General features: G+C 44.2%; 1 protein-coding gene and 1 long non-coding RNA gene across 2 annotated transcripts in view; one reads left to right on the top strand and one right to left on the bottom strand.

The window, feature by feature from the left end:
• Window positions 1-15,550, top strand: part of LOC309361330 — a 1,008,653-nt gene that overhangs the window by 618,734 nt on the left and 374,369 nt on the right. The window lies entirely within an intron of this gene.
• LOC309361243 (inositol polyphosphate 5-phosphatase OCRL-like) overlaps window positions 1-15,550 on the bottom strand; it is a gene marked incomplete at both ends in the record, with an annotated part of 178,535 nt that overhangs the window by 158,045 nt on the left and 4,940 nt on the right. The window contains 4 exon segments of the mRNA XM_081896157.1: window positions 1,283-1,336; window positions 4,711-4,961; window positions 5,068-5,167; window positions 12,567-12,674. Coding sequence (XP_081752283.1) covers window positions 1,283-1,336; window positions 4,711-4,961; window positions 5,068-5,167; window positions 12,567-12,674 — 513 coding nt within the window.

Raw genomic sequence — 15,550 nt, 5'->3', positions numbered from 1 at the left:
AGGATGCTTGTGCATTTTTGCCCCATGTCATCTTAAATTACTTTGCTGCATCACACGACAGGAAAATCCTCTAACTCAGGAGTAGCAGACACGTGGCCCTCACAATGCTGCAGAACTACAATTCCCATCATCCCTGATTACTGGCCATGATGGCTGGAGCCAACAGGAACTGCAGCTCAGTAACATCCGGCAGACCACAGGTTAGCTATACCTCCAATAGACAATCTTATATGTACCAATAATCCATACAAACTGTTAACAACCACCAGAATACACCCCCGACACTATGAGCAACTGCAAAACCACCCTTTTGCATCCTACGTTGGCTCCCAGGACGTTTCTGAGCACAATTCTCAGTGTTGGCGCCAACCTTTAAAGCCCTAAATGGCCTCAGCCCTGAAAGAGTGTCTCCATCCCCATTGTTCAGCCCAGGCATCAGGGTCCAGCACCGAGGGCCTTCTGGCCTTTTCCTCACTGTGAGAAGCGAAGTTACAGGGAACCAGGCAGAGGGCCTTCTGAGTAGTGGCACCTGCCCTGTGGGACACCCTCCCGTCAGATGTCAAGGAGATAAGTAACTATACAGCCTTTAGGGAAGTTTTTAATGTTTTATGATGGTTTTGCATATGTTGGAAGTCCCCCCCTTGCCTTCCTTGCAGCATCCTTCTCAAAGGGCTAAGGCACGACTACGCTCACAGAGTTTAAATCCACCGTAAGGTGCAGCAATCAGGCCTGTTTCAACACAAAATACCAATGCTCCTTATGCCAAGTGGGAGAAAGGTCGTCAACATGATGAACACACAAACCTTGGAGAGAAAAATGTAAAACAAAAAGCACCAGCAATTTAATTGGACTTAATGGAAGTCTCTGCTGATAAGAACATGTGAGCAACGCAGATTTTCCAGACAGATGCAAAACCTAGAGCAGGAAACCTTAGACCTTTCGATATTGCTGGACAGCAGCTATGCTGGGGCTGATGGGAGTCCAACAACATCTGGAGCGTGTGCTGAGCTAGGAAAGCCCTCTAACTGGGAAACGGCAGAGCAGTCCTACTTATTCCAAGGCAACCCTCCAACTTAATTGGGACTTGCTTCTAATTCAGGTTGCACAAACCGGCAACCTTAAAAAGCATTTGTAGAAGTCGCAGTCATCCTATGTTATAGCTACACTTTGCTCCTAACTGCCTGAAAGTGGTTTCTCTAGCCTAGGCTGGGGTATCCCAGACAAAGGAAATAAACAGGGCAATATCCTAAACCACCACATATAACACAAAGATGTCTCTCACCTGGTCGTAGGTCAGAAGTCTCTGAAGCTCATTTTTAGTGATCAGATGACAATGCTGGAAAAAAGCAAAGCAACCACAGCTACAGGCTAGCTCACGGGGTCGGGGGTCGGGAGGCAGCCTGCTGCCACTTCCTGCAATATGTAGTAAGACTGATAACTAGGATTGGGCAGTATGATCATATTAGGCTAGTGCTCTGTGAACTAGACTGGCTCTTGAACTGCTTCCAGGCCCAATTCAGAGCATCCCTTTTGGCCTTTCAAGTGTTTCAAGGTTTGGGGAAAGGGTACCAGAAGAAGGCCCACTTATGTTTGCACTGCCTCTCCACTGACTAGAATCCCTTTCCCAGGGAACTCCTGCTCTTTCAAGCATGGCAGGGCCTTTTCAGTCATGGCACCCGACCTTTCAGAATAATCTCCGAAAGAGGTTCACCTGGCCCCTGCTTTGATGTCCTTTCAGCAAAGACTTTTAGAATTTCCCCTGGTTCTTGAATTCATGGGCAGGGCGCTTGTGGCCCTCCAAACCCTGCTGTAGTACACAGGAACATGGGAAGCGACCTTATATTGAGGCAGACCATTGACCCATCAAGCTCAGGACGGACTACATGGACTGGCAGCAGCTTTCAGGCAGAGATCATGCCCAGCCCTAGCTGCACACACTGGTGACTGAGCCGGGAACCTTCTCCATGCAAAATGGCCGCTCTGCTTTCGCGTTACTGCCCTTAACAAACTGCAACTCCCACCCCGATCACTGGAGAAGTTGCCCACATTTGCTATAATCTCATCTAATACATCTCTGCCACTCGGTTTATGTTGCTCTCTCCTGGCTGCTCTAGTAGAAACCTTAGTGGTGCAGCTGCAGCAGCAGGGATCGCCGACACTGCACCCTCCTGGTGTTGCTGAAGTGGAACTCTCATGAGCCCGTCAGCAAGGCCAATTCTTAGCAATTATGGGAATTTTGGTCAATCAACATTTGGAGAGCACAATGCTGCCTGCCATAAAGAAGGCTGATCACCGAAGAATTGATGCTTTTGAATTCTGGTGCCGGAGGAGACTCTTGAGAGTCCCAAGGACTGCAAGAAGATCAAACCTCTCCATTCTGAAGGAAATCAGCCCTGAGTGCTCACTGGAAGGACAGATCCTGAAGCTGAGGCTCCAAGACTTTGGCCACCTCATGAGTGGCCAATGGATCCAAACTACAAGAAAGAAGATTCCACCTAAACATTAGGAAGAACTTCCTGACAGTAGGAGCTGTTCGACAGTGGAATTTGCTGCCAAGGAGTGTGGTGGAGTCTCCTTCTTTGGAGGTCTTTAAGCAGAGGCTTGACAACCATATGTCAGGAGTGCTCTGATGGTCTTTCCTGCTTGGCAGGGGGTTGGACTCGATGGCCCTTGTGGTCTCTTCCAACTCTATGATTCTATGAGAAGAGAAGACTCCCTGGAAAAGACTCTGATGGATGAATGTATTGCCAAAAATGTTATTTTTGTTTCAGTCATTGCAAATTCTGGACAAGATGGACTGTTTCAAGAAGTGGCAGAAAGACATTTCTAGATTTGTCTGGCAGGGCAAGAAGCCCAGAATAAAATTTAAAATACTAACTGACGCAAAGGAAAGAGGTGGATTTGCCCTGCCAGACCTTAAACTTTACTATGAATCAGCAGCATTCTGCTGGTTGAGAGATTGGCTGCTTCTTGAGAACACAGACATTTTGGACTTAGAAGGTTTCAACAATGTTTTTGGGTGGCATGCATATTTGTGGTACGACAAGGTTAAAGCACATAAAGCATTTAAAAACCATATTGTCAGGAAAGCATTGTTTAATGTCTGGATAAGATACAAAGACTTACTGGAAAATAAAACCCCAAGGTGGTTGTCACCAATGGAAGCAAAGGCTCAGAAAAAACTCAATATGGAGGCCAAATGGCCGCAATATTGGGAAATATTGGAACAAGAAGGAGACAAATTGAAATTGCAGAGTTTTGAGAAATTAAAAGATAAAGTGCGAGACTGGCTTCATTATTACCAAATAAGAGAGGCCTACAATTTGGACAAAAAAAATGGCTTCCAGGTGGAAAAATCAAAATTGGAAACAGAACTGTTAGATCCCAAAACTAAGATACTTTCAAGAATGTATAACTTGCTGTTAAAATGGAATACGCAGGATGAAATGGTTAAATCTGCTATGATTAAATGGGCACAAGACATTGGTCATAACATTATGTTTGCTGACTGGGAACAATTGTGGACCACCGGTATGAAATTTATGGCATGGCATGTAATGCATTGAGAGAGAATATTATGAAAATGATATACAGGTGGTACATGACACCAGTCAAGCTTGCAAAAATATATCATTTGCCCGACAATAAATGTTGGAAATGTAAAGAAAATGAAGGTACATTCTTTCACCTTTGGTGGACGTGCCCAAAGATTAAGGCCTTCTGGGAGATGATCTATAATGAAATGAAAAAGGTATTTAAATATACCTTCCTGAAGAAACCAGAGGCCTTCCTCCTGGGCATAGTCGGCCAATTGGTGCCAAAGAAGGATAGAGCTTTTTTCATGTATGCAACAACAGCAGCAAGAATACTTATTGCAAAGTATTGGAAGACACAAGATTTACCCACCCTGGAAGAGTGGCAGATGAAGGTGATGGACTATATGGAATTGGCGGAAATGACTGGCAGAATCCGAGACCTGGGAGAAGAGTTGGTGGAAGAAGACTGGAAGAAATTTAAAGACTATTTGCAGAAACACTGTAAAATTAACGAATGTTAAAATGATGTTGGATTGAAAATAAGTGGCATTAGCAACAAAGTTATTAAGAATATGCAAAAATGAATTGATAATGGTTGGAAATAAAGAGTTATAATATGTTAAGATATAGAGATAAGACAATGAATGAGGGTAAGGATTTGCTGATTTGATTATGTAAAGGGGATACAAAAAGGGGAGGTGAGAGGAGGTCAAGGAAACAAGCAAATGAGTTTAAAGTTATAAAAAACACATTTGTTTTTATTTTTTTCTTATTTTCTTTTTGTCTTTTGTCTTTTACATGTTGTATTTTTATTTTTATTTTTTCATGTATTTTTGTACTTATGTTTTTGTAAAACTTTAATAAATATTTCTTTTAAAAAGAGAAAAGACTCTGATGTTGGGAAAGATGGAGGGCACAAGGAGAAGGGGACGACAGAGGACGAGATGGTGGGACAGTGTTCTCGAAGCTACCAGCATGAGTTTGACCAAACTGCGGGAGGCAGTGGAAGACAGGAGGGCCTGGCGTGCTCTGGTCCAGGGGGTCACGAAGAGGCGGACACGACTAAACGACTAAACAACAACAAATGCTGCCTACCCTGAGCTACACACAGGCAGGAAAGTTACAGAAACGTGACTCAATTGGCTTCTCCAGATAGCGGAGACCAGCAAGTTACATCAGCCAAGGCTCTCTCCCTCCAAGCCCTTGAAACGCACTCGTGTTTCATGATTGTCAGCTGCGGCAGACCCTGGTCAGGGGGCAGGAAGCTCATCTGGGCACAGATATCCTTGTAATCCTGGTTTCGGCGCTCAAAGTCTTCCACGTGGGCAGCAAGGTGGGAATTGACCATGCAGAAGCTGGTATTGTTGCAGACAAGCCTCACGGCCACACACCCCTTGTTACTCTGCAGGGGCGGAGCAAAGATGGCTGTTAGTGAGCAAGCAGGAAAGAGGGGAAACTGGTTGGCAGAGATTAGAAAAACAGACAGACAGACAGAAAGATCGACGTAGGGAATTCCGCTGTCAGGGTCTACTCCCCATCTTCCCCATGATGCCTGTGGCCACTGTCTCCCTCATCACTTCCTTGATGCGGCTGAGCTGGTCCTTCCTGACAAAGATGAGCACCAGCTGCACCTAGAAGATGCAAGGTACTGGGATGTCTACCAGCTCTGTTCATTGCTTGCTGTCCTGGGCCGGCTGGATGCAGATAGGAGTGGCAGGTGGCACCAACTGGGGATCCCCCAAGGGAAGAAGGCTCAGAGCCAGGGAACTGGTGGGGGGTCGTCCGAGGGAGAAGAGGGAGCAGACTGTGAGCAAGAGGAGGTGTTGGAAACTGAAGAGGCAGGAGGGCAGGAAGATTCTGTGGCAAACAGCAGCCCAGAATCCGAGGCAGAAGTGGAGGCTGGAGGCGGGGGTCAAGAGGCAGAGATCAGGCAGGCTGCTGAAGAAGCCAGGGGGTCTCCCCATCCTGCTGCGATCAGCTCCCCTCCCTGCTGGTCTCCCAGAACACAGAGAAATTAAGAGGAGGGAGCAAAGACAGGCAAGGTGTCAGAGTCTCAGGATGCTTGGGAAGGACCAGGGGGAGGAGGAGACTTCAGAGAGTGGTGGGAGGGTAGCAACCTTCAGCCTTCACAACTACCTCACTGGGGCAAGACCTGTTGGGAAAGGTTTCTGTGATCACGAGGCCTGCACGGTTTGGGTTTCTTTGAATAAAGAATGTTGGCTTCTTTTGAATAAAACTCCACTGACACCAGGTGTTTTTTCTTTTTTTTTTTATCACGTAAATTTTTATTAAGCGTTTCAAAATAGAAAAAGAACAAGAAAAAGAAAACCGAGAACAGTTCACTACAAAGTTAAAACAGAAAAAGAGAACAGAAAAATATACACGAATAACAATACATCAAATAAATATTTTTACATCACTTCTTTCACATAGTTGTTTCTTTCAAGACTTCCTTCAGCTAAATCGCAAGTCATTCGTAGCCAAAATTAATGTCCGCGTTTCTTCGTTTATATTGTCGTTATGTCTACTCTTACTCTCTATTTTCTTTGCACAATAACCTCTAGTCTGTTACAGTACGTCTTTAAATCCCTTGAGCGTTATTTTTCCATCACAAACGTATTCCAAGTAGTCTACATATTTCCCCCAGTCGCTGGTAAATATCTGGTCCTTTAAATATCTAATTCTCCCCGTTAACTTATCAAGCTCAGCATATTCCGATAATTTACCTCTCCACTCCTCCACCGTCGGGATTTCTTGTTGTTTCCACCTTTGCGCTATTACAACCCTTGCTGCCGTAACCGCATAATATACCAGTCTACGATCTTCCTTTTTTATATCTTGTCTTAATATCCCTAATAGGAAAATCTCGGGTTTCTTTATGAACGTGTATTTTAATATCTTTTTTAATTCGATGTAAACCTTCTCCCAAAACTGTTTTACCCTTCCGCACTCCCACCACATGTGGTAGAAGGAGCCCTCTACCTTTTTACACCTCCAACACTTATTGTCCACCTTGTACATTTTAGCAAGTTTCATAGGTGTCAAGTGCCACCTATAAAACATCTTCATAACATTTTCTCTTATCACAGTACACGCCGTAAAGTTTATCCCATCTTTCCATAATTTTTCCCAATCCTCAAATTGAATACTGTGACCTATATCTTTAGCCCAGCGAATCATTACAGATTTAACTTCTTCGTCAGCCAGGTTCCAATCAAGCAACATTCTATATAACTTAGATATATTTTTCTCTTTGTTGTTAATTATCTCCGTCTGGTATTTAGAGTCTTTGTCTGCATAACCTCTTTCTTTGAAGTCCTTGCTGAACATCTGATTCACTTGTTGGTGGTGAAGCCAATCGTAAACATGTTCTTTTATCTGCTCATAGGGTTTAGTTCTCCATTTCCCTTCCACTTTAGTTACTAACTGATTATATGATGCCCAGTTCTTTCTCATGTTAGTAGTTTTTATACTTATAATTTCAAGAGGTGACAGCCAGTGTGGTGTTTTCGGCTCTAGCAAGTTCTTATACCTTTCCCATGCCTCGATTATCGGCCCTCTAAAGATATGGTTACCAAACCCCTTATGTGCCTTCATTTTGTTCTTCCATAAGTAGGCATGCCAGCCAAAGCAGTTGTCGAAGCCCTCCAGATCTAGTAGCTCCGTATTTTCTAGCTTGACCCAGTCCTTTAACCAGCTTAGGCATACAGCCTCATAATATAGTTTTAGGTCTGGCAGGGCGAAGCCCCCCCTTTCCTTTACATCTGTTAAGAGTTTGAATTGTATTCTGGGTCTTCTGCCCTGCCATATAAACCTCGAAATTACCCTCTGCCATTCCTTAAAAATCCTATTCCCTTTTATTATAGGAATAGTCTGAAACAAAAACATTAATCTTGCTAGCACATTCATCTTGATTATGTTGATCCTTCCCCACATTGACAGTTTTAGTCGTCCCCATTTTTCCAGATCCTTCTTTATTCCCCTCCACATCGGCTCATAGTTGTTTTTAAAGAGATCTATATTTCTAGGTGTTAGCCAGATGCCGAGGTATTTAACTTTTTTGACCATCTCTATCTGTGATTGCTGTTGGATTGTTTCTATTGTCTTCGGATCTATATTTTTACATATCATTTTTGTTTTTGTCTTATTTAGTTTAAATCCGGCCACTTCTCCAAATAATTCTGCTTCCTTCAATATCTCTCCCACAGAGGTTTCTGGGTCTTCTGTCATTACTACCAAATCGTCGGCGAAGGCCTTGGTCTTATACACATTCCGTCCTAGCTTTACTCCTCTTATATTCTCATTTTGTCTTATGGCGTTTAAAAGGACTTCTAACACTGTTATAAATAGTAACGGGGAGAGCGGGCATCCTTGTCTTGTTCCCTTCCTTATCTTTATTTCCTCCGTTACCATATTATTTACGATCAGTTTGGCCCTCTGTTCTGTGTATATTGCCCTTACCCCATTAAGGAAGTCTTTGCCTACATTCATGTGTTCCAGGTTTCTCAACATAAAATTCCATAGCACATTATCAAATGCCTTTTCGGCGTCAATAAACATCATTATAACTTGTTTATCAATCCTTACAGACAGGAATTCTAACATATCAATGATATTTCTTGTGTTGTCTCTCATCTGCCGGCCAGGTAAGAAGCCTGCCTGATCTGTGTGTATGATATCTGCTAATACATTCTTTAACCTTCTTGCCAGAATTCCTGCAAATATCTTATAATCTACATTCAGCAGCGAGATTGGTCTATAATTTTTTACTTGGGTCAGGTCTGCGTCCTGTTTGGGGATAAACGTGATGTATGCCTCCTTCCAAGTTTCTGGAATTTCTCCTTTCTTTAAGATGTTGTTCATAGTGTTTTTCAAGGGTCTTACTAGAATAGGTTTCAGTTCTTTATAATAGCTGGCAGTAAATCCATCGGGGCCTGGTGCTTTGCCCCTCTTGAGATCTCTAATTACCTCCTCAATTTCCTCGTTTTCAATTGCTATGTTTAATCTTTGTCTCCCTTCCTCCGGGATTTTTTGTCCCCCTTTATCTTTCATGTATCTTTCTATTTTCCTTAAACCGACTTTTTCCTGGTCCTTATACAGGTTTCTATAATAATTAAGAAACTCACTTCTAATTCCTTTGGGGTCAGTTCTCTCCTCCCCCTCTATTATTATTTTATTAATCGTCCCCTGTTCTTTCCTTTTTTTCGTTTGCCAGGCAAGCCATTTGCCTGGCTTGTTCGCAAATTCAAAGTTTCTTTGCCTAAGTCTTTTAATATTCCACTCTACTTCCTTGTTTATCATTGTAGCAAACTGGGTTTGTAGGATTTTTATTTTTTCTTTTGTTTTAAGACAATTGGGGTTTTGGGCTAGCTCTGATTCGTTTGTCATTATCTGTCCTAGAATTTCCTCTTTATTTTTCTCTCTGTTCCTATTTTTGATTGCGTTTTGTTGAATGAAGTACCCTCTTATTACCGCTTTACTAGCATCCCATACTATATTGTCTTTTGTCCCTTTATCACAATTCTCCTTAAAGTACTCTGACAATTCTTTTTTTGCCTTTTCCACCACCTTCTGATCATCTAACAAGTAATCTTTTAGTCTCCATCTAAATGTTCTTTTCTCTAAGCTTTCTAGTTCCATCTCTACTGGATTATGATCTGATATTACTTTCGGTCTTATCTCTATAGATTTAACTCTTGGACATAATTCCTTTGAGATCCAGATCTGATCCAGTCGTGAGAGTGAGTGGTTAGGTTCCGAATAAAAAGTATATTGTTTCTCAAGAGGGTGTCTGAGACTCCATATATCCACTAAATTGTAATTCTCCACCATAGAGAAGAAGGATTTTGGTAGTTTCCCTTCTTTGCTTCCTCCATCTCTGCGTCTATCCATCTCCAGTGAAATAACCGCATTCATATCCCCCATTATGATTATTTTTTGATCTGCATACTCCATTAGTTTTTCTTCTAATCTTTCGAAAAATTCCGTTTTGCTACCATTCGGGGCGTAGATCCCGACTACCATCATCCTTTCTCCTTGCCAATTGATGTTAACCCCTATCATCCTCCCCTCCTCGTCTTTAAACATTGTTTTGGCTTCTATTTTGCTACTGATATACAATACCACCCCTCTTTTCTTTACCTTATCCAGTGTTTCAAATTCGTTCCCTAGCCGTTTATTAATCAGAACCTTTCTATGCTTTCTGGCCACGTGTGTCTCCTGGAGACAAATAATATCTAGATTTTTCTTTTTCAAACATTGCTCAATTTTATTTCTCTTTTTTTTGTCATTCATCCCATTGATGTTCCAATTCCAAATTTTTAATCCCATAGTGCTTAATTTCTTCTTTTTTAGTCTTTATAATCCTCCTGTTTCTTGTGTATTCCCTAAGTCTCCCTCTTCTTCTTCTACCTCCTCCCCTGATCCACTCCCCTCCTCCTCCTGATCCCCTGTCATTCTTGATTCTCCCGATTGGGCCCTCTCTGCTCTTCCTGTTTCATTTGTGTCTACTTTAAGTTCCTTATATTTCCTGAGGAATTTCCCGGTCTCTTCTTGATTTACCAACTTATGTCTTTTCCCTCTATATATAAATGATATCCCTTCCGGGAATTCCCACCTAAACTCAATCTTGTTCTTCTTCAATGTTTGCGCCAAGGGTTTATAAGAGTCTCTCCGTTTAAGTAGTCTAATTGGGACATCTTTAAAGATAATTATATAATTCCCATCTATGTTTAGTCTCTTTTCTCTGTTCCTCTGGAGGATCAAATCTCTCATTTCTTTGTTTTTGAACGTAATCAAACAATCACCTGTGAGCTTCTTTGCTCTAGTTGCATTGACACGCATTCTAAATGCATTTAGTATGCTGTTGGCCATTTCCTCTATAGGTATACCCATCCAATCCGCTAACTCCTTCGTCAATCTTTCTTTTACATTTTCATTCTGTGTCTCCGGAATGGCCCTCAGCCTCAAATTCACCTCCCTCTGCCTTAATTCGTTCATCGCTATGGTATCCTTCATCTCTTCCTGTGTCTTACTTAGTTCCATCACTTCTAGTTTAATTTTTTCCTTATCTCTCTTTATGTCTCTCAACTCTACTTTAGTCTTTTTTAGTCCTTCCTCTGCGAGCTGCGTCCTCCTAGATATTTCTTTTATTTGGCCCTTTAATTCGTTCACTGTTTCCTCCATTTTTTTATCCAATTTCCCAATTCTGTTATCCACTTGTTCTAATTTATGCTCTACATTAGCTTGGCTTTGTTTTATTTCCGCAAGCATCTTCAGAATCTCTGACTTAAAGTCTCCCTCCTGTTTGGAGCCTCTCCTCTCTCCTGGAGTTCCCCCGTTCGTTCCTTTCTTCCCCGTGAGTGACATCATGTACCCTTGTATCAGTCTTCCTTTTTACTATTCCTTTCTATCCCCAAATTAGTTTTTCTAGTACCTTCTAGTGCTGGTACCTTCCTCTGTTTCTTTGCAATCCCGTCCTCCTTTCCAAAATTCACATTACATTTACATTACATTTACATTTGCATTCACATTAGCATTTACCTTTGTTGTCCCTGGTTACTTCTCAGGAACAATAACCAAAAGTCTTTATAATAGTCAGGGTCTCTTTTAGTCAATAACCCTTATGGCCAATAATCCCTAGTTATCAATGATTCCTGAGTCCAAATGCCCATATCCAATAGTCCACGGGCAGTGTTATTGGTTTGTAATGTACTTGTGTCCATCTACGTCGTAACCCCAATTTCGCTTTATCCACACGTTACTTCCCATAAACGAATATTACTTCCCTTCCCCCCATCTATAGGTCCAGTTATTATTGATCCTATAGTCCAGTTGTTTTTAGTCCTGTGATCCTGTAGTTGGGCAGGGTTGGGTATTCGGTAAGGGAGGAGGGATGTTAAACAGGGGGGTATAGAAACAGATACAGATACAAATACAAGTGGGGGGAGGGGGGGAGGAGGGGAGGAGGGGGGAGCAAGGGAGGGGGTAGTCGACTCACACCTACTCCATCTTGTTTCAGAAAGTCGCCGGGACCGCTCGCGTTCCCGCTGGGTCTTTACGCTGTCTTTAACCTGTCTTTACCCTGTCCTTGGAGCTCTAGGGGGGCTTCGCGTTTCTCGTTTTCGAATCCCCTTTGCCAAGTAGAGAAGTGCCGGCAAAACCCTGTTGTTACGCTGTCAGAATATGTCGTCCTCTCCCCTCTTCACTTCTTCAGACTCCGCGCTTCTACACCAAATGGCGGCGAGGGTTTCCCTTCTCTTCCGGGTCTCTCACTTTCGTGTGTGATGCGAAGAAAAACCGAGGAGGGAGGGAAATATCTCCCCCTCCCCTTTGTAGTCTTTTATGCGCCAGGAATGTTGTTCTCACTTTTCCTTGGGCTCTTTACAAGTCTCTCCACCTCCACCTCCCCCCAAAGCTGCTGTTTTCCCTTCCTGGGGGGGTGCACTTGAAAGAGGACCGCGTTACCGCCCGGGCAGGTCGCTCACTTTCTTTAGTACTGGATTTTCGCCGCGTCTAGGTTGGCTTCGACTATAGTCTGAACTCTGTTTACCTCTCTAGGTTACTTTGAGACTTCCTTGTTGCTACTCTTCGCCACCAAATTACTAAGTATCAAAGTTCTTTTTTTTGAAAGCGGGCCGCTCTTCCTGCAAGCGCAGGGCTTCGCTATCTGAAGGTAAGAAAATGGTTCCCCTCGACCCTCGGGCTTTCCCCGCTACGCTCTTCGCCTCTTACGAGGTTACCTGGCAGCCGGTTTGTCCTGTTCTTGGTCGTGTCGGGTACTTGACTCCTTGAACACCCTTCAAAGGAGTTTTGGGGGGTCTCCGCGCCCTGGAGTTGCCCCTATCCTTCAGAATAGCCCGGGTTTTTACCGCACGGTAAAACCCTGCTTGCGCTGGAATCGCGGCTCACCGGAAGTGAGAAGGTGTTTTTTCTTGCTGACCTCCTCCTCCTCCTCCTCCTCCTCCTCCTCCTCACTCCAGCTCCTGACAGCTGTCTGGCTGCTGAAGAAATGGGTGGGGTTGGACTTACTTTCTTGTACTTGGATTTGGAACGCAAAGCCTTTTCCACAGCTGTCAGCCACTCTTGCTCCTTTGTCGAGTCCAAGTAGAAGAAAGCCTCTGTGCTCAGGTCCAGCTCCTGGAACCGAATGCCCAAGTGCCAAAGAGAAGGATGTGGAAGTGCAGGAATAGGACTCCAATCGGAACAGACGTGCTGGTCAAATATGCAAAGACAACAGGAGTGTGCAAGGGCAGGCAAGATCAGGACCAAGAACAAACAAGTAATACCAGCCACTTCTTCCTCAGCTTAGCTATTCGGGGCGCCAAAGGAGCTTTGCTAATGAAAGAAAAAAAGCTTTTTCCTTGTATTTTTTAAGATGTGTCAGCCAGCCTGATATCTAAGCACTATCCCAGTAGCCACAGGCAACCAGAAATTCTTGGAAGGCAAGTGAGTTGGTTGATCTCTCCATTCTTCCTTCACCTGGCAACCTGGTTTCCAGGCTGGCTTTCCGGGAGCAGAAAACCACCTCTCAGATCTGTTGTGCCAAGCTTGTTTGCTAGAAGATTACCCTGTAACACCCTTGTCCTCTTTGCAAACCTCCTAAAAGGCTAGCCTTCTGTGTTTCCATGCTGGCCATGAAGGAATGGGCATTCCCGACTCTGAAAACAGCACAGAAATACAGCCTGTCTAGTAAAGGGGTAAAAAGAGCCTCTGTAAAACAGATTGTTTCTATTCATGACAGTAGGAGGGCAATTATATGCAAGACTGTATTCAGTACTGTTCATGCCTGCAAAGCTTTCGGGACAGACATACTCCGACCCTTCCAATCAGTGCCCCCTAACTTCCAGCGGAAACCAGGTACCTTTTTCATACCACAAATGTTCTTCAGTGGTGTACCATGGCATCTCAAATTCCAGGGGAGCCCTGTACGATGCCAAAATTCAGTGCCCCACGCCTCTCAATGTCTATTCAATATCATAGTTGTGGTGTCCCCTGTGGGGCCCGCAAGGCTTCACGCCAGTGTGACCAAACCAGTTCTACTCCCCTAAATCCATCTAAATGTTAGGGGGGGGGGATTTGTCCCACTTAAGTTGCACTTTATAGCTCAAGAGGGCCCCTCTGGCTGATAATAATATAGTAGCACAGGGGACGCATCACAGAACAACTTGCAAAGCAAAATGACATGTAGTTGGTCCACCACAATTGCAAGATTATTGCATCCTTCAGGAATGGTGTGTCCAGCTCCATCTGAGTCATCGTCCAGGCACGCTGTGGAGCTGCATGGATGAGAGATGGGCATCTTCGGCCAGTCAGGGCGGAAGAGCTGGCAAGATCCCCTGTACTGAGCAGGAAAGCAAACTCTTTGGCCTCCAAGATCTCTCCCAACTCTCAGCAGCCCTCACTGTGAGCCATACTAGAGGAATGTTGTCCTGCATTTGCTGAGCTACAACACAGGAGCGCACCCCCAGGGGGCCATGATGTGGTAACCCTGGCGAAGCATTGCAGAGCAACTGAGAAAGCAGAATGATGTTTGCGTGGACAGTCCATTAGAAAGCTGCACTATTATTGCATCGATAGCACATTGCAGAATACGGCCCCCCTCCAGGCAAAAACATCCGTCTGGCGGGACAGTAGCTTTCATTTCGGACGGATGGACACACCCACACACCCCAGCATAGCTTCAGCGTTTAGCACAAAAAGTCTTCAGCCAGATGTCATGCAACCCTTTGGCAGGGGCAACTTATCATTTTATTGATTTTCCATAACAAAGAATTAAAAAGGCGGCCAATCTTGCAAAGGAGTGTTGCCATTTAAACTGCAGGTGTGACGTAGGAACCCGAACAAAGAGAAGGAACCAGCTACCCAGAGTCTGCTTCCGATTGCCCTTGTTCTCCACCTCCCTCTTTCCTAATCAGCCGCAAACAAGAGTTCAGATTTGAAAGCCTTGTTATCACCTCATTCCCTTCAATTAGCCAGCTGCTCTGGCAGATGACATCAGTTCCTTCCCGCTCCCAATATTCCTGCTCCTAACCTGGTTAGCCATAGCCCGGAAGCTGAATCTCAGGGGAACGCCTTTGGGCTGGGAAGGGCTCCTGGCCTGTGAGATGCGCTCAAAATGTAAAGATGCCTTCTTTCCAGGGAGCCAAGGGAGAAGGGGGGAATTTGAAATACCTCCCAAACTTCCCACGTCAGAGATGCAGGAGTTGCGTCACCTCCAACTTCCTCGGGGATGAAGCAGCTACGAAAAACGAAGCATCCCACCTGGGCACGGTTTCTGAGAGAGCAACAGCAGAAGACCCAGACTCTGGCAAGATGAGCATTTGTCCAGTGGATTCTGGCCGCTCCATGAGGGCAGACAGGGGATGGCTGAGGTGGCCGCCAGCCCCTTCCCACTCCTTCTCAGATACAGAACACATTTGCTCTGCCACTCCTTGGCTCTGGCGCCACCTACTGTTGGCCTCCTTGCCTTCCACCCTCCCAGTCCCAATGAGCACCATCCACCCCTGGTCCAGAGGCGCAGAGCAGTAGTTAGGTGATCTTGCGCCCCGGCAGAACCGTCCAGATGGCGCCCCCAGCCAGGGACAAGTTAGCTCTTCTTTCTGCCTCTCCTCCACCCCCCCCCCATTCAATTCAACCTGGAAGTACAAATATCGAAAAGTAATTTTTTTATTTTTAAATGATATTTATTGAAGTTTCCATTAACAACATATAGGAACAAACAACAACAATAAAAAACAAACATAAACAAAAACAACAAGTATAATTTCAAATCTTATTTTCTCAACCTACTTTCCCCGAGTCCCTCATACCTCCCCGTTCTGTATTCTAATTTCATTATCCAGTCAGTAAATCCATTCCCTTATTTCCCAAAGTTTTTTGACAATTCCATTCCTTTTCTTAATCAACATCTCTGAACACCGTATTATTTTCCAACCCATGTCATTCTGTTGTTGTTGTTGTTTAGTCGTTTAGTCGTGTCCGACTCTTCGTGACCCCATGGACCAGAGAACGCC

This window comes from Podarcis melisellensis (genome assembly GCF_964234715.1).
Source record: "Podarcis melisellensis genome assembly, chromosome: W".
Classification (NCBI taxonomy): domain Eukaryota; kingdom Metazoa; phylum Chordata; class Lepidosauria; order Squamata; family Lacertidae; genus Podarcis; species Podarcis melisellensis.
Note: the sequence above shows the minus strand (reverse complement) of the source record. Positions and strands in the feature narration are given on the sequence as shown.